General features: G+C 53.5%; 1 protein-coding gene across 2 annotated transcripts in view; it reads right to left on the bottom strand.

Moving 5' to 3' along the window:
- Window positions 1–24,362, bottom strand: part of FAM219A (family with sequence similarity 219 member A) — a 165,733-nt gene extending 141,371 nt beyond the window's left edge. The window contains exon 1 of one of the 2 annotated variants that reach the window (XM_040335646.1): window positions 24,225–24,362. In XM_040335646.1, the coding sequence (XP_040191580.1) occupies window positions 24,225–24,284 (60 nt within the window). In that variant the 5' untranslated portion in view covers window positions 24,285–24,362. The remainder of the gene's footprint in view (window positions 1–24,224) is intronic. The other variant, XM_040335645.1, reaches the window with a different exon arrangement.
- Between the last annotated feature and the right edge of the window lie 667 nt (window positions 24,363–25,029).

Here is a 25,029-nt window from a genome sequence, read left to right as displayed (position 1 = left end):
TCCTCTTTATGGAGAGATGTGGGGTCAATAAGACCTCCCCCACATCTCTCCTCCAGGCTGAAAAGCATGAAATCGGTGAAAAAAAAAAAAAAAAATCACCAATCACATGCTGACAGCCGCGATTGCGGCTTTGTTCACTTCCGGGTACCGGGCGTGACGTCATCACGTCGCGCCCGGGCCTCCGACATCATAGAGATGACTGGTGACCATCTGGTCACCAGTCATCTCTATGCTTTCCAGCAGCGCCGGGCGATTCGCTCTCTGGGCCCCCGATGGCACGGGAGAGCCCGGGGAAGCACCGGATGGAGGCGGGAGGGGTCCCCTCCCTCTGCCTATAAGAACGATCGAGCGGCAGGACCGCCGATTTGATCGTTCTTATCGTGCACAGAGTCAGCGGCTGAAGACGGCGATATCTGAATGATGCCTGTAGCTGCACCCATCATTCAGATATCACCGCACAAAGCCCAGGACGTCATATGAGCCAGGAACGCGCCCCGTCCCGCCGTGCTCAGGCGCAGAAGCGAACGCATACGTGAGCAGCGCCCGCATATGAAAACGGTGTTCAAACCTCACATGTGAGGTATCCCCGCGATAGTCAGAGCGAGAGCAATAATTCTAGCCCTAGACCTCCTCTGTAACTCAAAACATGCAACCTGTAGATTTTTTTAAACGTTGCCTATGGAGATTTTAAAGGGTAAAAGTTTGTCGCCATTCCACGAGCAATTTTGAAGCGTGACATGTTGGGTATCAATTTACTCGGCGTGACATTATCTTTCACAATATAAAAATTGTCTAACTCTACTGGTGTCTTATTTTTTAAATAAAAAAAAAAAAATGTATATTTTTTCCCAAAAAAGTGCGCTTGTAAGACCACTGCGCAAATACGGTGTGACAAAGTATTGCCACGACCGCCATTTTATTCTCTAGGGTGATAGAATAAAAAAAAAATTATATATATATAATGTTTGGGGGTTCTAATTAGAGGGAAGGAGATGGCAGTGAAAACAGACAGGGGAAGCGCCATTAGAATTGCTGGTTGTCTTGTCATACCAACCACCACAAGATGGCGCCGGATCACAGAAATAAAGCATAGGCCTGAGGAAGGCCGCGGCCTCAATTACCGGCCGGCGGGGCCCGACATCATTGCGCGTCAGGGGGGCACACAGAGACACAGGATGCGCCAGGTCGCACATTCTAGTCGCAATAACAACCTGGCGCCCGGGGTTCGTCGATCCCCGATTATATAGATATAGATAGAGAATTATTTGCTAAAATATAAAGTATGGGCCAGATTCACATAGAATTGGGCTACGCTGCGGCGTCGTAACGTATCCCATTTACATTACACCGCCGCAAGTTTTCAGCGTAAGTGCTTGATTCACAAAGCACTTGCCTGTAAACTTGCGGCGGTGTAACGTAAATTTGCCCGGCGCAAGCCCGCCTAATTCAAATGGGGCGGGGACCATTTAAATTAGGCGCGTTCCCGCGCCGAACGCACTGTGCATGCTCCGTCCCTAAAATTTCCCGACGTGCATTTCGCTAAATGACGTCGCAAGGACGTCATTGGTTTCGACGTTAACGTAAATGGCGTCCAGCGCCATTCACGGACGACTTACGCAAAGGACGTGAAATTTCAAATTTCGACGCCGTAACCACGGCCATACTTAACATTGGTTAGACCACCTAGAGGGCAGCTTTAGTTTTATGCCGCGTATCTCTACGGAAACAACGTAAATTTACAGCGACGGGCAAATCGTACGTTTGTGAATCGGCGTAACTAGTCATTTGCATATTCTACGCCGACCGCAATGGAAGCGCCACCTAGCGTCCGGCCTAGAATTGCAGCCTAAGATCCGATGGTGTAAGTCAATTACACTTGTCGGATCTTAGGGAGATCTATGCGTAATCTGATTCTATGAATCAGCCGCATAGTTACGACGGACGGATCTCAGAAATACGACTGCGTATCAGGAGATACACCGTCGTATCTCTTTTGTGAATCTGGCTCTATGATGTTATATCGAGTAAATAGATGCCCAACATGTCACGCTTTAAAATTGCGCATGCTCGTGTAAAGGCGGCAAACTGCAGTACTTAAACCATCTCCCACCCGGCCACTGCACACATACGGCCGGGTGGGCACTTTCTCCTTCTGAGTGTCTGTTCAGGAACGTCCGTCAGAAGGAGGGGGATCGCGCGTGCGTGCCTGAGCAGCGGCGCGATCATGATTTACTCGTGTCACCCGGAAACAGACCTCCTGATCACATGACGGCTGTGTTCAATCACAGCCATCATGTGATGTAAATAGAGAGCCGGTTGCTAGGCGATCGGCTCGGCTCTACTCACACAGAAGTAGTCGGAGAGGAGAGCTGTTATTTACAACTTTGTTTACACACTGATCACCGGCCTAGTGTCCCCACACATGTAAACACACAAAGTCCCCAAAATAGTGTCACCACCCGCATGTCCCCACACAGTAAAAACACCTGTCCTCCACATAGGTAACAGTAAAATCACATCGCCCAATGATCATCTGCGCACATCCGTACGTGATCATCTGCACACATCCGTACATGATCATCTGCGCACATCCGTACATGATCATCTGCGCACATCCGTACATGATCATCTGCGCACATCCGTACGTGATCATCTGCGCACATCTGTACGTGATCATCTGCACACATCCGTACGCGATCATCTGCACACATCCGTACATGATCATCTGCGCACATCCGTACGCGATCACACAAACCAATTATTATACACCCAACGGGATTGTTTTTTTACCAAAGACGTGTAGCAGAATGCATTTTGGTTTAATTTTAATGACAATATTAGATTTTATTGGATTTCTTTTCTTTTAAAATAGAAAGAAAAAAATAGTTTTTTTTTCCAAATTTCCGCTCTGCAAGCTTAGGTCCCTCCCTCACTACAAACATCTCTCCCTCCTCGCTGCAACCGTCCCGACCGTCCCTCCTCACTGCAACCGTCCCTCCCACCTCACTGCAAACATCCAACCCTCCCTCCTCGCTGCAACCGCCCGACCCTCCCTCCTCGCTGCAACCGCCCGACCCTCCCTCCTCGCTGCAACCGCCCGACCCTCCCTCCTCGCTGCAACCGCCCGACCCTCCCTCCTCGCTGCAACCGCCCGACCCTCCCTCCTCGCTGCAACCGCCCGACCCTCCCTCCTCGCTGCAACCGCCCGACCCTCCCTCCTCGCTGCAACCGTCCCGACCCTCTCTCCTCGCTGCAACCGTCCCGACCCTCCTCGCTGCAACCGTCCCGACCCTCCTCGCTGCAACCGTCCCGATCCTCCTCGCTGCAACCGCCCCGACCCTCCTCGCTGCAACCGCCCCGACCCTCTCTCCTCGCTGCAAACATTCGACCCTCCTCGCTGCAAACATTCGACCCTCCTCGCTGCAACCGTCCCTCCCTGCAAACATCCAACCCTCCTCGCTGCAACCGTCCCGACCCTCCTCACTGCAACCGTCCAACCCTCCCTCCTCACTGCAACCGTCCAACCCTCCCTCCTCACTGCAACCGTCCAACCCTCCCTCCTCACTGCAACCGTCCAACCCTCCCTCCTCACTGCAACCGTCCAACCCTCCCTCCTCACTGCAACCGTCCAACCCTCCCTCCTCACTGCAACCGTCCAACCCTCCCTCCTCACTGCAACCATCCAACCCTCCCTCCTCACTGCAACCGTCCCGACCCTCCTCGCTGCAACCGTCCCGACCCTCCTCGCAGCAACCGTCCCTCCCACCTCACTGCAACCGCCCGACCCTCCCTCCTCGCTGCAACTGCCCGACCCTCCCTCCTCGCTGCAACCGTCCCGATCCTCCTCGCTGCAACCGCCCGACCCTCCCCCCTCACTGCAACCCTCCAACCCTCCCTCCTCACTGCAACCGTCCAACCCTCCCTCCTCACTGCAACCATCCAACCCTCCCTCCTCACTGCAACCGTCCCGACCCTCCTCGCTGCAACCGTCCCGACCCTCCTCGCAGCAACCGTCCCTCCCACCTCACTGCAACCGCCCGACCCTCCCTCCTCGCTGCAACTGCCCGACCCTCCCTCCTCGCTGCAACCGCCCGACCCTCCCTCCTCGCTGCAACCGCCCGACCCTCCCCCCTCACTGCAACCCTCCAACCCTCCCTCCTCACTGCAACCCTCCCTCCTCACTGCAACCCTCCAACCCTCCCTCCTCACTGCAACCCTCCAACCCTCCCTCCTCACTGCAACCCTCCACCCCTCCCTCCTCACTGCAACCCTCCAACCCTCCCTCCTCACTGCAACCCTCCAACCCTCCCTCCTCACTGCAACCCTCCAACCCACCCTCCTCACTGCAACCCTCCAACCCTCCCTCCTCACTGCAACCCTCCAACCCTCCCTCCTCACTGCAACCGTCCAACCCTCCCTCCTCACTGCAACCGTCCCGACCCTCCCTCCTCGCTGCAACCGTCCCGACCCTCCCTCCTCACTGCAACCCTCCCTCCTCACTGCAACCATCCAACCCTCCCTCCTCACTGCAACCATCCAACCCTCCCTCCTCACTGCAACCATCCAACCGTCCCTCCTCACTGCAACCATCCAACCCTCTCTCCTCACTGCAACCATCCAACCCTCTCTCCTCACTGCAACATCCAACCCTCCCTCCTCACTGCAACCATCCAACCCTCCCTCCTCACTGCAACCCTCCAACCCTCCCTCCTCACTGCAACCGTCCAACCCTCCCTCCTCACTGCAACCGTCCAACCCTCCCTCCTCACTGCAACCGTCCAACCCTCCCTCCTCACTGCAACCCTCCAACCCTCCCTCCTCACTGCAACCCTCCAACCCTCCCTCCTCACTGCAACCCTCCAACCCTCCCTCCTCACTGCAACCGTCCAACCCTCCCTCCTCACTGCAACCGTCCCTCCCTCCTCACTACACACATCCCTCCCTCCTCACTGCAACCGCCCCTCCCTCCTCGCTGCAACCGCCCCTCCCACCTCACTGCAAACGCCCGACCCTCCCTCCTCACTGCAAAGTGATAAAGAGACCCAACATACACCCAGCATTCAACACACAGATCCTGCCGGCCTTCATCAACACTATAACCAATGTCAGCACCATGCTGGAGAAAAATATACAGACCATCCTACAGTCCCAACCTCTTTCTGCAGTATTATCCAATCAGAGAGCAGGAAATAATCAGCACATACCAGCATGAGAAGTCCAATACATCCTGTATACATTCCATGTACAATATACAGCAGGGGGCCTGCTACCAGCCTGTCTTCTCTACATGTCTGCACCCCCAATACCCTGTACCCCCCCCCGCAATACTGTGCTCTTCCACCACCCTGCACTTTCACAATCTGTGCACTTCCAGGACTCTGCGCCCTCTGCACTTCCAGGACTCTGCGCCCTCTGCACTCCCAGGACTCTGCGCCCTCTGCACTCCCAGGACTCTGCGCCCTCTGCACTCCCAGGACCTCACATTTCTGTATTCCCTGCACTTCCAATAACCCTGTATGTCTGTATCCCCTGTATTTACAGGACTCCATATCCCTGCATTCCAAGTACCCCTCATTTCTGCATGTATCTCGAGAACCCACCATGACTGCATCCCATGCATCTCGAGAACCCCCCCCCCCCCCCCCGACTGCATCCCCTGTATTTCCAGTACCCCCCATGATTGCATCCCATGCATCTCGAGAACCCCCCCCCCCCGACTGCATCCCCTGTATTTCCAGTACCCCCCATGATTGCATCCCCTGTATCTTGAGAACCCCCCCCCCCCATGACTGCATCCCATGTATCTCCAGTACCCCCCCCCCCCACGACTGCATCCCCTGTATTTCGAGAACGCCCCCATCACTGCATCACCTGCATCTCGAGAACCCCCCCCATGACTGCATCCCCTGTATCTCCAGTACCCCCAACCCCATGACTGCATCCCCTGTATCTCCAGTACCCCCCCACCCCATGACTGCATCCCATGTATCTCCAGTACCCCCCCACCCCATGACTGCATCCCCTGTATTTCGAGTACCCCCCATGACTGCATCTTGAGAACCCCCCCCCCCCCCATGACTGCATCCCCTGTATCTCCAGTACCCCCCACCCCATGACTGCATCCCATGTATCTCGAGAACCCCCCCATGACTGCATCCCCTGTATCTCGAGAACCCCCCCTATGACTGCATCCCATGTATGTCGAGAACCCCCCCCCCCATGACTGCATCCCCTGCATCTCGAGAACCCCCCCCCCCCCCATGACTGCATCCCCTGTATCTCCAGTATCCCCCACCCCATGACTGCATGCCCTGTATCTCGAGAACCCGCCCCCCCCCCATGACTGCATCCCATGTATCTCGAGAACCCCCCATGACTGCATCCCATGTATCTCGAGAACCCCCCCATGACTGCATCCCATGTATCTCAAGAAACCCCCCCCCCATGACTGCATCCCATGTATCTCAAGAAACCCCCCCCCCCATGACTGCATCCCCTGTATCTCCAGTAACCCCCACCCCATGACTGCATCCCCTGTATCTCCAGTACCCCCCACCCCATGACTGCATCCCATGTATCTCGAGAACCCCCCCATGACTGCATCCCCTGTATCTCGAGAACCCCCCCTATGACTGCATCCCATGTATCTCGAGAACCCCCCCCCCATGACTGCATCCCCTGCATCTCGAGAACCCCCCCCCCCCCCCATGACTGCATCCCCTGTATCTCCAGTATCCCCCACCCCATGACTGCATGCCCTGTATCTCGAGACCCCGCCCCCCCCCATGACTGCATCCCATGTATCTCGAGAACCCCCCCATGACTGCATTCCATGTATCTCGAGAACCCCCCCCATGACTGCATCCCATGTATCTCAAGAAACCCCCCCCCCCCACGACTGCATCCCATGTATCTCGAGAACCCCCCCATGAGTGCATCCCCTGTATCTCCAGTACCCCCCACCCCATGACTGCATCCCATGTATCTCGAGAACCCCCCCCCATGACTGCATCCCATGTATCTCGAGAACCCCCCCCCCCCCATGACTGCATCCCCTGTATCTCCAGTATCCCCCACCCCATGACTGCATGCCCTGTATCTCGAGACCCCGCCCCCCCCCCCATGACTGCATCCCATGTATCTCGAGAACCCCCCCATGACTGCATTCCATGTATCTCGAGAACCCCCCCATGACTGCATCCCATGTATCTCAAGAAACCCCCCCCCCCCCCCATGACTGCATCCCCTGTATCTCCAGTAACCCCCACCCCATGACTGCATCCCCTGTATTTCCAGTACCCCCCACCCCATGACTGCATCCCATGTATCTCGAGAACCCCCCCATGACTGCATCCCCTGTATCTCGAGAACCCCCCCTATGACTGCATCCCATGTATCTCGAGAACCCCCCCCCCATGACTGCATCCCCTGCATCTCGAGACCCCCCCCCCCCCCCCATGACTGCATCCCATGTATCTCGAGAACCCCCCCATGACTGCATCCCATGTATCTCGAGAACCCCCCCATGACTGCATCCCATGTATCTCAAGAAACCCCCCCCCCCCCCACGACTGCATCCCATGTATCTCGAGAACCCCCCCATGAGTGCATCCCCAGTACACCCCATAACTACATCCCTTGTATCTCCTGTAACCCCCCCCCCCCCCCATGACTGCATCCCCTGTATCTCCAGTACACCCCATGACTGCATATCCATATTCCTGTACAGTCTGTAGCCCAATTCCAATGTATCTCCCAATTTATTCTAGTACAGTATTCTCAATACATGGCATTCCCGCCGGCCTGCATTTCTACATCCCTTGTTACTGAACTCTTTCTACCCCAGTATCCTTTCTATTGCTGAACCCCTCTACCAGCTATTATGCTGCATCATCTGCACCTGTGTTGCACCCCCTGTCCCCCCCCTTTACCTCTGCCTTCCTGGACCCCCACTATACATGTTCCCAGCCTCTTCCTTTCACACCCCCTGTACCTCTTCCTCCCTGGACCCCCTCTATACATGTTCCCAACCTCTTCCTTTCACACCCCCTGTACCTCTTCCTCCCTGGACCCCCTCTATACATGTTCCCAACCTCTTCCTTCCACACCCCCTGTACCTCTTCCTCCCTGGACCCCCTCTATACATGTTCCCAACCTCTTCTTCCCTGGACCCCCTCTATACATGTTCCCAACCTCTTCCTTCCACACCCCCTGTACCCCTTTACCTCTTCCTCCCTGGACCCCCTCTATACATGTTCCCAACCTCTTCCTTCCACACCCCCTGTACCCCTTTACCTCTTCCTCCCTGGACCCCCTCTATACATGTATCCAACCTCTTCCTTCCACACCCCCTGTACCTCTTCCTCCCTGGACCCCCTCTATACATGTTCCCAACCTCTTCCTTCCACACCCCCTGTACCTCTTCCTCCCTGGACCCCCTCTATACATGTTCCCAAACTCTGCCTTCCACACCCCCTGTACCTCTTCCTCCCTGGACCCCCTCTATACATGTTCCCAACCTCTTCCTTTCACACCCCCTGTACCCCTTTACCTCTTCCTCCCTGGACCCCCTCTATACATGTTCCCAACCTCTTCCTTTCACACCCCCTGTACCCCTTTACCTCTTCCTCCCTGGACCCCCTCTATACATGTTCCCAACCTCTTCCTTTCACACCCCCTGTACCCCTTTACCTCTTCCTCCCTGGACCCCCTCTATACATGTTCCCAACCTCTTCCTTTCACACCCCCTGTACCCCTTTACCTCTTCCTCCCTGGACCCCCTCTATACATGTTCCCAACCTCTTACTTTCACACCCCCTGTAGCCCTTTACCTCTTCCTCCCTGGACCCCCTCTATACATGTTCCCAACCTCTTCCTTCCACACCCCCTGTACCTCTTCCTCCCTGGACCCCCCTCTATACATGTTCCCAACCTCTTCCTTCCACACCCCCTGTACCTCTTCCTCCCTGGACCCCCTCTATACATGTTCCCAACCTCTTCCTTCCACACCCCCTGTACCCCTTTACCTCTTCCTCCCTGGACCCCCTCTATACATGTTCCCAACCTCTTCCTTTCACACCCCCTGTACCTCTTCCTCCCTGGACCCCCTCTATACATGTTCCCAACCTCTTCCTTCCACACCCCCTGTACCCCTTTACCTCTTCCTCCCTGGACCCCCTCTATACATGTTCCCAACCTCTTCCTTTCACACCCCCTGTACCCCTTTACCTCTTCCTCCTGGACCCCCTCTATACATGTTCCCAACCTCTTCCTTTCACACCCCCTGTACCTCTTCCTCCCTGGACCCCCTCTATACATGTTCCCAACCTCTTCCTTCCACACCCCCTGTACCCCTTTACCTCTTCCTCCCTGGACCCCCTCTATACATGTTCCCAACCTTTTACTTTCACACCCCCTGTAGCCCTTTACCTCTTCCTCCCTGGACCCCCTCTATACATGTTCCCAACCTCTTCCTTTCACACCCCCTGTACCTCTTCCTCCCTGGACCCCCTCTATACATGTTCCCAACCTCTTCCTTCCACACCCCCTGTACCTCTTCCTCCCTGGACCCCCTCTATACATGTTCCCAAACTCTTCCTTTCACACCCCCTGTACCCCTTTACCTCTTCCTCCCTGGACCCCCTCTATACATGTATCCAACCTCTTCCTTTCACACCCCCTGTACCTCTTCCTCCCTAGACCCCCCTCTATACATGTATCCAACCTCTTCCTTCCACACCCCCTGTACCTCTTCCTCCCTGGACCCCCTCTATACATGTTCCCAACCTCTTCCTTCCACACCCCCTGTACCTCTTCCTCCCTGGACCCCCTCTATACATGTTCCCAACCTCTTCTTCCCTGGACCCCCTCTATACATGTTCCCAACCTCTTCTTCCCTGGACCCCCTCTATACATGTTCCCAACCTCTTCCTTTCACACCCCCTGTACCCCTTTACATCTTCCTCCCTGGACCCCCTCTATACATGTTCCCAACCTCTTCCTTTCACACCCCCTGTACCTCTTCCTCCCTGGACCCCCTCTATACATGTTCCCAACCTCTTCCTTCCACACCCCCTGTACCCCTTTACCTCTTCCTCCCTGGACCCCCCTCTATACATGTTCCCAACCTCTTCCTTCCACACCCCCTGTACCTCTTCCTCCCTGGACCCCCTCTATACATGTTCCCAACCTCTTCCTTCCACACCCCCTGTGTACCTCTTCCTCCCTGGACCCCCTCTATACATGTTCCCAAACTCTTCCTTCCACACCCCCTGTACCTCTTCCTCCCTGGACCCCCTCTATACATGTTCCCAACCTCTTCCTTCCACACCATGTACCTCTGCCTTCCTGGACCCCCTCTATACATGTTCCCAAACTCTTCCTTTCACACCCCCTGTACCCCTTTACCTCTTCCTCCCTGGACCCCCTCTATACATGTTCCCAACCTCTTCCTTTCACACCCCCTGTACCTCTTCCTCCCTGGACCCCCTCTATACATGTTCCCAACCTCTTCCTTCCACACCCCCTGTACCCCTTTACCTCTTCCTCCCTGGACCCCCTCTATACATGTATCCAACCTCTGCCTTCCACACCCCCTGAATTTAGGATTTTGTGAAACACAGCATTCCTGAAACCCCTGCAACCAAACTGATAAGAGGCATGGAGAAGCTCAGCTATGAGGAAAGATTAGAAGAACTAAATGTATTCACTCTTGAGAAGCGGAAAATAAGGGGGGATATGATCAACATGTACAAATATATAAGAGGTCCATACAGTGGACTTGGTGTTGAGTTATTCACTTTACGGTCAACACTGAGGACAAGGGGGCCCTCTTTACGTCTAGAGGAAAAGAGATTTCACCTCCAAATACGGAAAGGTTTCTTCACAGTAAGAGCTGTGAAAATGTGGAACAGACTCCCTCCAGAGGTAGTTCTGGACAGCTCAGTAGATTGCTTTAAGAAGGGCCTGGATTCTTTCCTAAATGTACATAAAATAACTGAGTACTAAGATTTGTAGGTAAAGTTGATCCGGGGTAAATCCGATAGCCTCTCGGGGGATCAGGAAGGAATTTTTTTCCCTGCTGTAGCAAATTGGATCATGCTCTGCTGGGGTTTTTTTTTGCCTTCCTCTGGATCAACTGTGGGTATGGAGTTGGGTGTATGGGATTGTACTGTGGTTTTTATTTTGTTTGTTTATTTTTTTTGTGGTTGAACTGGATGGACTTGTGTCTTTTTTCAACCTGACTAACTATGTAACTATGTAACTGTACTGCTGTCTCCCTTTTATCCTGAACCCCCTCTTATCATGTATCCAATCAGCACCTTCTGCATCACCTGTATTCATGCATCTATGAACCCCGACTTTTCAGAACCCCCAGCATGGGTGTATATATAAGCCACTGCATATTAATTCCCCCAGTATCCATGATGTCTTCCTGGACCCCCACTATATTTGTTCCTAACCACTGCCTTCCACCCCCCAAGTACCCCTTTACCCGTCTTCCTGGACCCCCTGTATTGCTGTATATAGAAACACTGCATTCCTGCACCCCTTAATCTCTGTATTTTACACCCCTCCATCTATTCATTCGCTATATTCCTGCGCCCCTCTATTAATCTCTACGCTCCTGCACCCCTCCAGTAATCTCTCCAGTCCTGCACCCCTCCAGTAATCTCTACGCTCCTGCACCCCACCAGTATTCTCTACGCTCCTGCACCCCTCCAGTAATCTCTCCAGTCCTGCACCCCTCCAGTAATCTCTCCGCTCCTGCACCCCTCCAGTAATCTCTCCGCTCCTGCACCCCTCCAGTAATCTCTCCGCTCCTGCACCCCTCCAGTCCTGCACCTCTCCAGTAATCTCTACGTTCCTGCGCCCCTCCAGTAATCTCTACGTTCCTGCGCCCCTCCAGTAATCTCTACGTTCCTGCGCCCCTCCAGTAATCTCTACGTTCCTGCGCCCCTCCAGTAATCTCTACGCTCCTGCGCCCCTCCAGTAATCTCTACGCTCCTGCGCCCCTCCAGTAATCTTTGCATTCCTGCACCCCTATAATAATCTCTCCATTTCTAGATGGGTGCAGGACTGGAGAGATTAATAGAGGGGTGCAGAAATGCAGAGATTACTAGAGGGGTGCAGGACTGGAGAGATTAATAATCTCTGCGTTTCTGCACCCCTCCATTAATCGCTCCAGTCCTGCACCCCTCTAGTAATCTCTGCGCTCCTGCACCCCTCTATTAATCTTTGCATTCCTGCACCCCTTTAATAATCTCTCCATTTCTGCACCCCTCCATCTATTAATCTTTGCATTCCTGCACCCCTATAAAAACCTCTCTATTCCTGCACCCCTCTCCATCTTTGCATTCCTGCACCTCCTATGCCTGCTGTATCCCTGAGCCTGCCCAGCCCCCATATCCATTATGACGTCACCATTGTAGGTAAACATCCCTGCATGCACAGGTCAGATCTGCACGCTCAGGGTCCCATCTCAGGGCCCGTTATGTAATTATAAAGCCGATGCCTAGAGACCCCCTCCCCCTCCCCTCCTTGGTGCACAGGCTGGAGATGTGTGCATCACTGGGGCCCAGCTGACTCACTCACAGGCGGCCATTATTATGGAGGAGAAGGAGCCCGTCTCCCTGGGATTAACCCCTGTGCAGCCGGAAGGGAAGCCGGTTAGTGATGGCTGAATGCTCACACACACCACACCCTCCCCCGCCGGCCTCCCTCTGGAAGAAAACACAATGTCATCCCCTGATCCCGGCTCAGTGTGCAAACAAAACAAGCATTCCCACGGGGATCTGCAGCAGCCGCTCATCCAACCACAAGCAAAGTCCCTATTCACTGGCCTGTCTGAGCGTCTGCACCCCACCGTGTATCCGAAATATTACCCCAGCACCCCCCCAAATACCGGCACCCCACCTTGTATCCTAAATATTACCCCGACAACCCCCCCAAATACCGGCACCCCACCTTGTATCCGAAATATTACCCCGACACCCCCCCCAAATACCGGCCCCCCCCCTTGTATCCGAAATATTACCCCGACACCCCCCCCAAATACCGGCACCCCACCTTGTATCCGAAATATTACCCCGACCCCCCCCCCAAATACCGGCACCCCACCTTGTATCCGAAATATTACCCCGACACCCCCCCCAAATACCGGCACCCCACCTTGTATCCTAAATATTACCCCGACACCCCCCCCAAATACCGGCACCCCACCTTGTATCCGAAATATTACCCCGACACCCCCCCCAAATACCGGCACCCCACCTTGTATCCAAAATATTACCCCGACCCCCCCCCCAAATACCGGCACCCCACCTTGTATCCTAAATATTACCCCGACACCCCCCCAGAATACCGGCACCCCACCTTGTATCCGAAATATTACCCCAGCACCCCAAATACCGGCACCTCACCTTGTATCCAAAAAAGTACCCTGACACCCCAAATACCGGCACCCCACCTTGTATCCAAAATATTACCCCGACACCCCCCCCCCCCCAAATACCGGCACCCCACCTTGTATCCAAAATATTACCCCAGCACCCCAAATACCGACACCCCACCTTGTATCCGAAATATTACCCCAGCACCCCAAATACCGGCACCCCAACTTGTATCTGAAATATTACCCCAGCACCCCAAATACCGGCACCCCACCTTGTATCCAAAATATTACCCCGACACCCCAAATACCGGCACTACACCGTGTATCCGAAATATTACCCCAGCACCCCAAATACCGGCACCCCAACTTGTATCCGAAATATTACCCCAGCACCCCAAATACCGGCACCCCACCTTGTATCCGAAATATTACCCCAGCACCCCAAATACCGGCACCCCACCTTGTATCCGAAATATTACCCCAGCACCCCAAATACCGGCACCCCACCTTGTATCCGAAATATTACCCCGACACCCCAACTTGTATCTGAAATATTACCCCGACACCCCAAATACCGGCACCCCACCTTGTATCCAAAATATTACCCCGACACCCCAAATACCAGCACCCCACCTTGTATCTGAAATATTACCCCGACACTCCAAATACCGGCACCCCAACTTGTATCTGAAATATTACCCCGCCCCCCCCCCAAATACCGGCACCCCACCTTGTATCCGAAATATTACCCCGACACCCCCCCTTGTATCCTAAATATTACCCCAGCACCCCAAATACCGGCACCCCACCTTGTATCCAAAATATTACCCCAGCACCCCCCCAAATACCGGCACCCCACCTTGTATCCGAAATATTACCCCAGCACCCCCCCAAATACCGGCACCCCACCTTGTATCCAAAATATTACCCCGACACCCCCCCCAAATACCGGCACCCCACCTTGTATCCGAAATATTACGCCAGCACCCCAAATACCGGCACCCCACCTTGTATCCAAAATATTACCCCGACACCCCCCCCAAATACCGGCACCCCACCTAGTATCCAAAATATTACCCCCCCCCCCCCCCCAAATACCGGCACCCCACCTTGTATCCGAAATATTACCCCAGCACCCCAAATACCGGCACCCCACCTTGTATCCAAAATATTACCCCGACACCCCCCCCAAATACCGGCACCCCACCTTGTATCCGAAATATTACCCCGACACCCCCCCTTGTATCCTAAATATTACCCCAGCACCCCAAATACCGGCACCCCACCTTGTATCCAAAATATTACCCCAGCACCCCCCCAAATACCGGCACCCCACCTTGTATCCGAAATATTACCCCAGCACCCCCCCAAATACCGGCACCCCACCTAGTATCCAAAATATTACCCCGACCCCCCCCCCAAATACCGGCACCCCACCTTGTATCCGAAATATTACCCCAGCACCCCAAATACCGGCACCCCACCTTGTATCCAAAATATTACCCCGACACCCCCCCCAAATACCGGCACCCCACCTTGTATCCGAAATATTACCCCAGCACCCCAAATACCGGCACCTCACCTTGTATCCAAAAAAGTACCCTGACACCCCAAATACCGGCACCCCACCTTGTATCCGAAATATTACCCGACACCCCAAATACCGGCACCCCACCTTGTATCCAAAATATTACCCCGACACCCCCCCCCCCAAATACCGGCACCCCACCTTGTATCCAAAATATTACCCCAGCACCCCAAATACCGACACCCCACCTTGTATCCGAAATATTACCCCAGCACCCCAAATACTGGCACCCCAACTTGTATCTGAAATATTACCCCAGCACCCCAAATACCGGCACCCCACCTTGTATCCAAAATATTACCCCGACACCCCAAATACCGGCACTCCACCTTGTATCCGAAATATTACCCCGACACCCCAACTTGTATCTGAAATATTACCCCGACACCCCAAATACCGGCACCCCACCTTGTATCCAAAATATTACCCCGACACCCCAAATACCGGCACCCCACCTTGTATCTGAAATATTACCCCGACACTCCAAATACCGGCACCCCAACTTGTATCTGAAATATTACCCCGCCCCCCCCCAAATACCGGCACCCCACCTTGTATCCGAAATATTACCCCAGCACCCCAAATACCGGCACCCCACCTTGTATCCAAAATATTACCCCGACACCCCCCCCAAATACCGGCACCCCACCTTGTATCCGAAATATTACCCCAGCACCCCAAATACCGGCACCCCACCTTGTATCCAAAATATTACCCCGACACCCCCCCCAAATACCGGCACCCCACCTTGTATCCGAAATATTACCCCGACACCCCAAATACCGGCACCCCACCTTGTATCCGAAATATTACCCGACACCCCAAATACCGGCACCCCACCTTGTATCCAAAATATTACCCCGACACCCCCCCCAAATACCGGCACCTCACCTTGTATCCAAAAAAGTACCCCGACACCCCAAATACCGGCACCCCACCTTGTATCCGAAATATTACCCGACACCCCAAATACCGGCACCCCACCTTGTATCCAAAATATTACCCCGACACCCCCCCCAAATACCGGCACCCCACCTTGTATCCAAAATATTACCCCAGCACCCCAAATACCGGCACCCCACCTTGTATCCGAAATATTACCCCAGCACCCCAAATACTGGCACCCCAACTTGTATCTGAAATATTACCCCAGCACCCCAAATACCGGCACCCCACCTTGTATCCAAAATATTACCCCGACACCCCAAATACCGGCACTCCACCGTGTATCCGAAATATTACCCCAGCACCCCAAATACCGGCACCCCAACTTGTATCCGAAATATTACCCCAGCACCCCAAATACTGGCATCCCACCTTGTATCCGAAATATTACCCCGACACCCCAAATACCAGCACCCCACCTTGTATCTGAAATATTACCCGACACTCCAAATACCGGCACCCCAACTTGTATCTGAAATATTACCCCGACCCCCCCCCCCCCCCAAATACCGGCACCCCACCTTGTATCCGAAATATTACCCCAGCACCCCAAATACCGGCACCCCACCTTGTATCCGAAAAACATTACCCCGACACCCCAAATACCGGCACCCCACCTTGTATCCAAAATATTTCCCCAGCACCCCAAATACCGGCACCCCACCTTGTATCCGAAATATTACCCCGACACCCCAAATACCGGCACCCCACCTTGTATCCGAAACATTACCCCGACACCCCAAATACCGGCACCCCACCTTGTATCCGAAATATTACCCCGACACCTCAAATACCGGCACCCCACCTTGTATCCGAAATATTACCCCGACACCTCAAATACCGGCACCCCACCTTGTATCCGAAACATTACCCCGACACCCCAAATACCGGCACCCCGCCTTGTATCCAAAATATTTCCTCAGCACCCCAAATACCGGCACCCCACCTTGTATCCAAAATATTTCCCCAGCACCCCAAATACCGGCATCCCACCTTATATCCGGAATATTACCCCAGCACCCCAAATACCTGAACCACACCTTGTATCCGAAATCACAGCAACCCCACACCACCCTGTGCTCCGAAATATTACCCTGACCCCCCCAGATACCTGCACCCCACCTTGTATCCAAAATCACAGCAACCTCACACCCCGTTCTCCGAAATTTTACCCCGGCACCCCAAATACCTGCACCCCACTTTGTATCCAAAAATCACAGCTAACCCACACCCCTGTTCCAAAATATTACCCCGACACCCCCCAAATACCTGCACCCCACCTTGTATCCAAATTACCCTGGCACCCCAAATACCTGCACCCCACCTTGTATCCAAATTACCCCGACACCCCAAATACCTGCACCCCACCTTGTGTCCGAAATATTACCCCGACACCCCAAATACCGGCACCACACCTTGTATCCAAATTACCCCGACACCCCAAATACCTGCACCCCACCTTGTATCCGAAATCACAGCAACCCCCTGTGCTCCGAAATATTACCCCGACCCCCAAATATCTGCACCACACCCAACATACCATGCACATCGTACTCCACCCAATACAATGTGCAACTGCCCCACCAATACAACACCTGACTGTTAAGGAAACATACATGCCATACAATAATATACTACCACAGGATCCAAATACCTTCACCATGTCCTAGCAATGCAACTGCTAATATGTACTATGCATACTGTACACCACCCCTAGCAAATACATGCAATACAAACACATCACTGATCATATACTGTACAGCCTGGACTGCAAAATATTACCAAATACACAGCTAATGTACCGTGCAGCATGCCGCACTCCACCCAGAACCCGGGCAGCTCCCTACATACCTGTACCATGTTCCAGCACCACGGACAGCGGCACCGCACCTCACTGCTACAATCAGACGCTGTGCAATCACCGATCTAATCCTGCATCCCAGATCCCGGCAATACACAGAGGAGGATGCTGAGCAATCACCACAATACTCCTCCAGCACCACACCTCACTGCCAGACACCGTGTGATCACCGGAGCAGCGAGCCGGCACTCTGCATTACATCATATACGTGTCCCTAGACGTGTCCTCCTACTCCGTGCACGAGCCAGGTTCATGAACCCCCAGATCTACACACCCCGGATTCATGAACCCCCAGATCTACACACACCCCGGATTCCTGTACCCCCAGATCTACATCTCCACAGGATTCATGAACCCCCAGATCTACACACCCCGGATTCCTGTACCCCCAGATCTACACACACCCCGGATTCCTGTACCCCCAGATCTACATCTCCACAGGATTCATGAACCCCCAGATCTACACACCCCGGATTCCTGTACCCCCAGATCTACATCTCCACAGGATTCATGAACCCCCAGATCTACACACCCCGGATTCCTGTACCCCCAGATCTACATCTCCACAGGATTCATGAACCCCAAGATCTATACACCCTCCGGATTCCTGTACCCCCAGATCTATACACCCTCCGGATTCCTGTACCCCCAGATCTATACAGCCCCGGATTCCTGTACCCCCAGATCTATACAGCCCCGGATTCCTGTACCCCCAGATCTATACAGCCCCGGATTCCTGTACCCCCAGATCTATACAGCCCCGGATTCCTGTACCCCCAGATCTATACAGCCCCGGATTCCTGTACCCCCAGATCTACATCTCCACAGGATTCATGAACCCCAAGATCTATACACCCCCCCGGATTCCTGAACCCCCAGATCTATACACCCCGGATTCCTGTACCCCCAGATCCACACATCCCCCAGATCTATACACCCCGGATTCCTGTACCCCAGATCTATACACCCCCGTATTCCTGAACCCCCAGATCCACACATCCCCCAGATTCCTGTACCCCCAGATCCACACATCCCCCGGATTCCTGTACCCCCAGATCCACACATCCCCCGGATTCCTGTACCCCCAGATCTACACATCCCCCGGATTCATGAACCCCAAGATATATACATTCCCCGGATACCTGTACCCCCAGATCTATACACCCCCAGATTCATGAACCCCCAGATCTACACATCCCCCGGATTCCTGTACCCCTGGATTCCTGTACCCCCAGATCTATACACCCCCGGATTCCTGTACCCCCAGATCTATACACCCCCAGATTCCTGTACCCCCAGACCTATACACCCCCAGATTCCTGTACCCCCAGATCTATACACCCCCCAGATTCCTGTACCCCCAGATCTATACACTCCCCCAGATTCCTGTACCCCCAGATCTATACACCCCCGGATTCCTGTACCCCCAGATCTATACACCCCCCAGATTCCTGTACCCCCAGATCTATACACCCCCCAGATTCCTGTACCCCCAGATCTATACACCCCGGATTCCTGTACCCCCAGATCTTCAACCCCCCCCGGATTCCTGTACCCCAGATCTTCAACCCCCCCCAGATTCCTGTACCCCCAGATCTATACACCCCCCAGATTCCTGTACCCCCAGACCTATACACCCCCAGATTCCTGTACCCCCAGATCTATACACCCCAGGATTCCTGTACCCCTGGATTCCTGTTCCCCCAGATCTATACACCTCAGGATTCCTGTACCCGAGAGTTATACATCCAAACATCCCCAGCATTCCTGTACCCCCAGATCTACACATCCCTGGATTCTGGTACCCCTACATCCATAGACCCCCCTATCAAATTCCGGTACCCCAAGATCTACAGTGAGAGGAAAAAAGTATTTGACCCCCTGCTGATTTTGTACGTTTGCCCACAGACAAAGAAATGATCAGTCTATAATTTTATTGGTCAGTTTATTATAACAGTGAGAGACGGAATAACAGCAAAAATATCCAGAAAAACGCATTTCAAAAAAGTTATAAATTGATTTGCATTTTAATGGATGAAATAAGTATTTGACCCCTTCACAAAAAAAAAACATGACTTAGTACTTGGTGGAGAATCCCTTGTTGGCGATCACAGAGGTCAGACGTTTCTTGGAGTTGGCCCCCAGATTCTCGCACATCTCAGGAGGGATTTTGTCCTCTTTGCAGATCCTCTCCAAGTCATTAAGGTTTCCAGGCTGACGTTTGGCAACTCGAACCTTCAGCTCCCTCCACATATTTTCTATGGGATTAAGGTCTGGAGACTGGCTAGGCCACTCCAGGACCTTAATGTGCTTCTTCTTGAGCCTCTCCTTTGTTGCCTTGGCCGTGTGTTTTGGGTCATTGTCATGCTGGAAGACCCATCCATGACCCATTTCCAATGCCTTGGCTGAAAGGAAGTTCTCACCCAAGATTTGATGGTACATGGCCCCGTCCATCGTTTATTTGATGCAGTGAAGTTGTCCTGTTCCCTTATCAGAAAAACAACCCCAAAGCATAATGTTCCCCCTCCATGTATGACGGTGGGGGATGGTGGTCTCCATGTATGACGGTGGGGGGTGGTGGTCTCCATGTATGACGGTGGGGGGTCGTGGTCTCCATGTATGACGGTGGGGGGTGGTGGTCTCCATGTAGGACGGTGGGGGGTGGTGGTCTCCATGTAGGACGGTGGAGGATGGTGGTCTCCATGTAGGACGGTGGGGGGGGGTGGTGGTCTCCATGTATGACGGTGGAGGATGGTGTTCTCCATGTAGGACGGTGGAGGATGGTGTTCTCCATGTAGGACGGTGGAGGGTGGTGGTCTCCATGTAGGACGGTGGGGGGGGTGGTGGTCTCCATGTAGGACGGTGGGGGGGGTGGTGGTCTCCATGTAGGACGGTGGGGGGGGTGGTGGTCTCCATGTAGGACGGTGGGGGGGGTGGTGGTCTCCATGTAGGACGGTGGGGGGTGGTGGTCTCCATGTAGGACGGTGGGGGGTGGTGGTCTCCATGTAGGACGGTGGGGGGGTGGTGGTCTCCATGTAGGACGGTGGGGGGTGGTGGTCTCCATGTAGGACGGTGGGGGGTGGTGGTCTCCATGTAGGACGGTGGGGGGTGGTGGTCTCCATGTAGGACGGTGGGGGGTGGTGGTCTCCATGTAGGACGGTGGGGGGTGGTGGTCTCCATGTATGACGGTGGGGGGATGGTGTTCTCCATGTATGACGGGGGATGGTGTTCTTGGGGTCATAGGCAGCATTCCCCCTCCTCCTCCAAACATGGTGAGTTGAGTTGATGCCAAAGATCTTGATTTTGGTCTCATCTGAACACAGAACTTTTCCCCGGTTGTCCTCGGAATCATTCAGATGTTCATTATCAGACTTCAGACATCCTGTACATGTGATTTCCTGATCAGGGGGCCTTGCGGGGGCTGCAGGATTTCAGTCCTTCCCGGTGTTCTGTGTTACCGATTGTTCTCTTGGTTTGGTGGCTCTCTTGGTGGCTCTCTTGGTTTGGTGGCTCTCTTGGTGGCTCTCTTGGTTTGGTGGCTCTCTTGGTGGCTCTCTTGGTTTGGTGGCTCTCTTGGTGACGATGGTCCCAGCTGAGATCAGTGACAAGATCCTCCTGTGTAGTTCTGGGGGATTCCTCACCGATCTCAGGATCATTGAACCTCCACGAGGGGAGATCTTCCATGGAGCCTCAGACCGAGGAGAGTGACACTTATTTTGTGTTTCTTCCATTTGTGAATAAATCCCACCAACTGTTGTCTCCTCTCACCAAGCTGCTTGGCGATGGTCTTGTAGCCCCTTCCAGCCTTGTGTAGATCTACAATCTTCTCCCCGACATCCTTGGACAGATCTTTGGTCTTCCCCATGGTGGAGAGATTGGAATCTGATTGGTTGATTCTGTGGACAGGTGTCTTCTGTACAGGTAACAAGCTGAGATCAGGAGCACTCCCTTTAAGAGAGATCTAGTAATCTCAGCTTGTTTCCTGTATAGAAGACACCTGGGAGCCAGAAATCATCTTGGCGGTTGATAGGGGATCAAATAATTATTTCACTTTTCTGGATATTTTTGTTGTTATTCCGTCTCTCACTGATAAAATAAGCCGACCATTAAAATGATAGACGGATCGTTTCTTTGTCAGTGGGGCAAACGTGCAAAATCAGCAGGGGGGGTCGAATACTTTTTTTTTCCCCCTCACTGTATTTGTCCCCCAGGATTCCTGTACCCCTAGATCTATACATGCCCTGGATTCATGAACCCTAGAAATACTACAGCCCCTGGTAACTGCCCTACATCTCCTGTACACCCCCTGCAGCCACCCTACACCCCTCAATCATTCACCTTCTTGTGGCTGTACCCCCTATATATATATATATATATATATATATATATATATATATATATATATATATATATATATATATATATAATATACACACACACACACACCACATACCTCCTGTATACCATCTGTGCCTACTATCTGCAACCCCCTTTTATACCATCTGTAACCCCTCTACACACCTCTGTATACCATTTGTACAGATGGAATACAGGAGGGACAAATGGTATGCCAACTTTAACCCCTGTATACATCCTGTACCCCTGTATACCATCTACACCCCCTGTATACCTCTTGTACCCCGGTATACCATCTGTACCCCACATGTACCCCTACACACCCTGTATACCATCAGTACCCTTGTATACCTCCTCTATACAATCTGTACCCCCCTGTATACAATCCGTATACCATCTACACCCCCTGTATACCATCAGTACCCCCCTGTATACCATCTGTACACCATCTGCACCCAATGTAAACCTCCTGTACCGCCTGTAAACCATCTACACCCCCTGTATACCATCAGTACCCCCTGTATATCTCCGCTATACCATCTGTACCCCCCTGTATACCATCTGTACCCCCTGTGTATACCTCCTGTAACCCAGTATACCATCAGTACCCCCCTGTATACCATCTGTACCCCCCATATACCTCCTGTAACTCAGTATACCATCAGTACCCCCTGTATACCATCTATACCCCTGTATACCTCCTCTATACCATCTGTACCCCCCTGTAACCCAGTATACCATCAGTACCCCCTGTATACCATCTACACCCCCCTGTATACCATCTGTACCCCCCGTATACTTCCTGTAACTCAGTATACCATCAGTACCCCCTGTATACCATCTACACCCAATGTAAACCTCCTGTACCCCTGTATACCATCTATACCCCCTGTACCCCCTGTATATCTCCTCTATACCATCTGTACCCCCCCCATATACCTCCTGTAACCCAGTATACCATCAGTACCCCCTGTATACCTCCTGTACCCCCCTGTTTACCATCTGTACACCATCTACACCCCCTGTATACCTCCTGTACCCCTGTATTCCATCAGTACCCCTGTATACATCATGTACCCCCTGTATACCATCTACACCCCCTGTATACATCATGTTTACCCCCTGTACACCATCTACACCCCCTGTACACCATCTACACCCCCTGTACACCATCTACACCCCCCTGTATACATCATGTTTACCCCCTGTACACCATCTACACCCCCTGTATACCATCTACACCCCCTGTATACCATCTACACCCCCTGTATACCATCTACACCCCCTGTACACCATATACACCCCCTGTATACCATCCACACCCCCTGTATACCATCCACACCCCCTGTACACCATATACACCCCCTGTATACCATCTACACCCCCTGTATACCATCCACACCCCCCTGTATACATCATGTTTACCCTCTGTATACCATCCACACCCCCCTGTATACATCATGTTTACCCCCTGTATACCATCTACACCCCCTGTATACCATCTACACCCCCTGTACACCATATACACCCCCTGTACACCATCTACACCCCCCTGTATACCTCATGTTTACCCCCTGTACACCATCTACACCCCCCTGTATACCATCTACACCCCCTGTACACCATCTACACCCCCCTGTATACCTCATGTTTACCCCCTGTACACCATCTACACCCCCCTGTATACCATCTACACCCCCCTGTATACCATCTACACCCCCCTGTATACCTCATGTTTACCCCCTGTACACCATCTACACCCCCTGTACACCATCTACACCCCCTGTACACCATCTACACCCCCCTGTATACCATCTACACCCCCTGTATACCTCATGTTTACCCTCTGTATACCATCTACACCCCCCTGTATACCATCTACACCCCCTGTATACAGCATCTGTATACAGCCTGTATACCATCTGTACCCTCTGTATACTCTCTGGACCCCCATTTATCCTCCTCCTGAACCTCGGATATGTGTACATCCCCCCTCCCCCATCCTCTCCGGTGTCCCCGCCCTCCTCCTCCCGGTGGTGTGGTGTGTGGGGGGGAGGGGGGATTAGGCCCGAGTCTCTCACCAGCGGTTGCATCTCGGAGTGGACGGTGGGCACCTGGAAGCGATCTATCTCCTCCATCATGGTGCCGCTCTGCAGGATGCTGAAGAGGAGGAGGAGGCGGGGTGTGGGCGGGGCGCACTAGGAGGCGGGGCTCAGCTCATCCCCCCCCCCGCACTGACTCAACAATTCTTCCACGGGTCTACGAAGGCAGGGGGCGTGGCATCACGGATCAGTATTCATAGAGTAGGCGTGGCACTACGTATCAGTAGTCTCTTATGGGCGTGGCCCCACGTCTCAATATTCAGTGAGTAGGCGTGACAATACGTAGCAGCATTCTGTTGTGGGCGTGGCCCCACGTCTCAATACTCAGTGAGTAGGCGTGGCAACACGCGTCCGTTTTTATTGAGGAGGCTGGACACAGCCAGCGGAATGGGCGGGACCCTTCTTTGACAGCTGTGTGGAAGGGGCGGGGACGGCAGTGACAGCACAGTTGGGGGGCGGCGCCCATGTCACAGTGGAGCACGGGGGGGGGGGGGCGGGGCCGTCAGTATCAGCTGAGTGGAGAAGGTGGGGCCCGCGCTAGCTGGCGGGTGACGTCACTGTCAGCGGTTGTCATGGGAATGTGAGGATGAGGGAAGTGGTACCTAGGCCCTGGGATGTGCCTGATGAGGGGCCACAAGGGGCCCTAGGACAGAAATCACTGACACAGAGCAATTAGGTCCTGACCTGACTTCCTGGTTGCTATGGGTTACTGCAGCTGGGATGTGTCTTGATAGGGCCCCAGCCTGACCTCCATGGACACAGATTAGTTCACTGTGGGCTCTGG

This window comes from Rana temporaria, chromosome 1 (assembly GCF_905171775.1).
Source record: "Rana temporaria chromosome 1, aRanTem1.1, whole genome shotgun sequence".
Taxonomy (NCBI): Eukaryota; Metazoa; Chordata; class Amphibia; order Anura; family Ranidae; genus Rana; species Rana temporaria.
The sequence above is the reverse complement of the archived record's forward strand: the minus strand, read 5'-3'. Positions and strand labels throughout refer to the sequence as shown.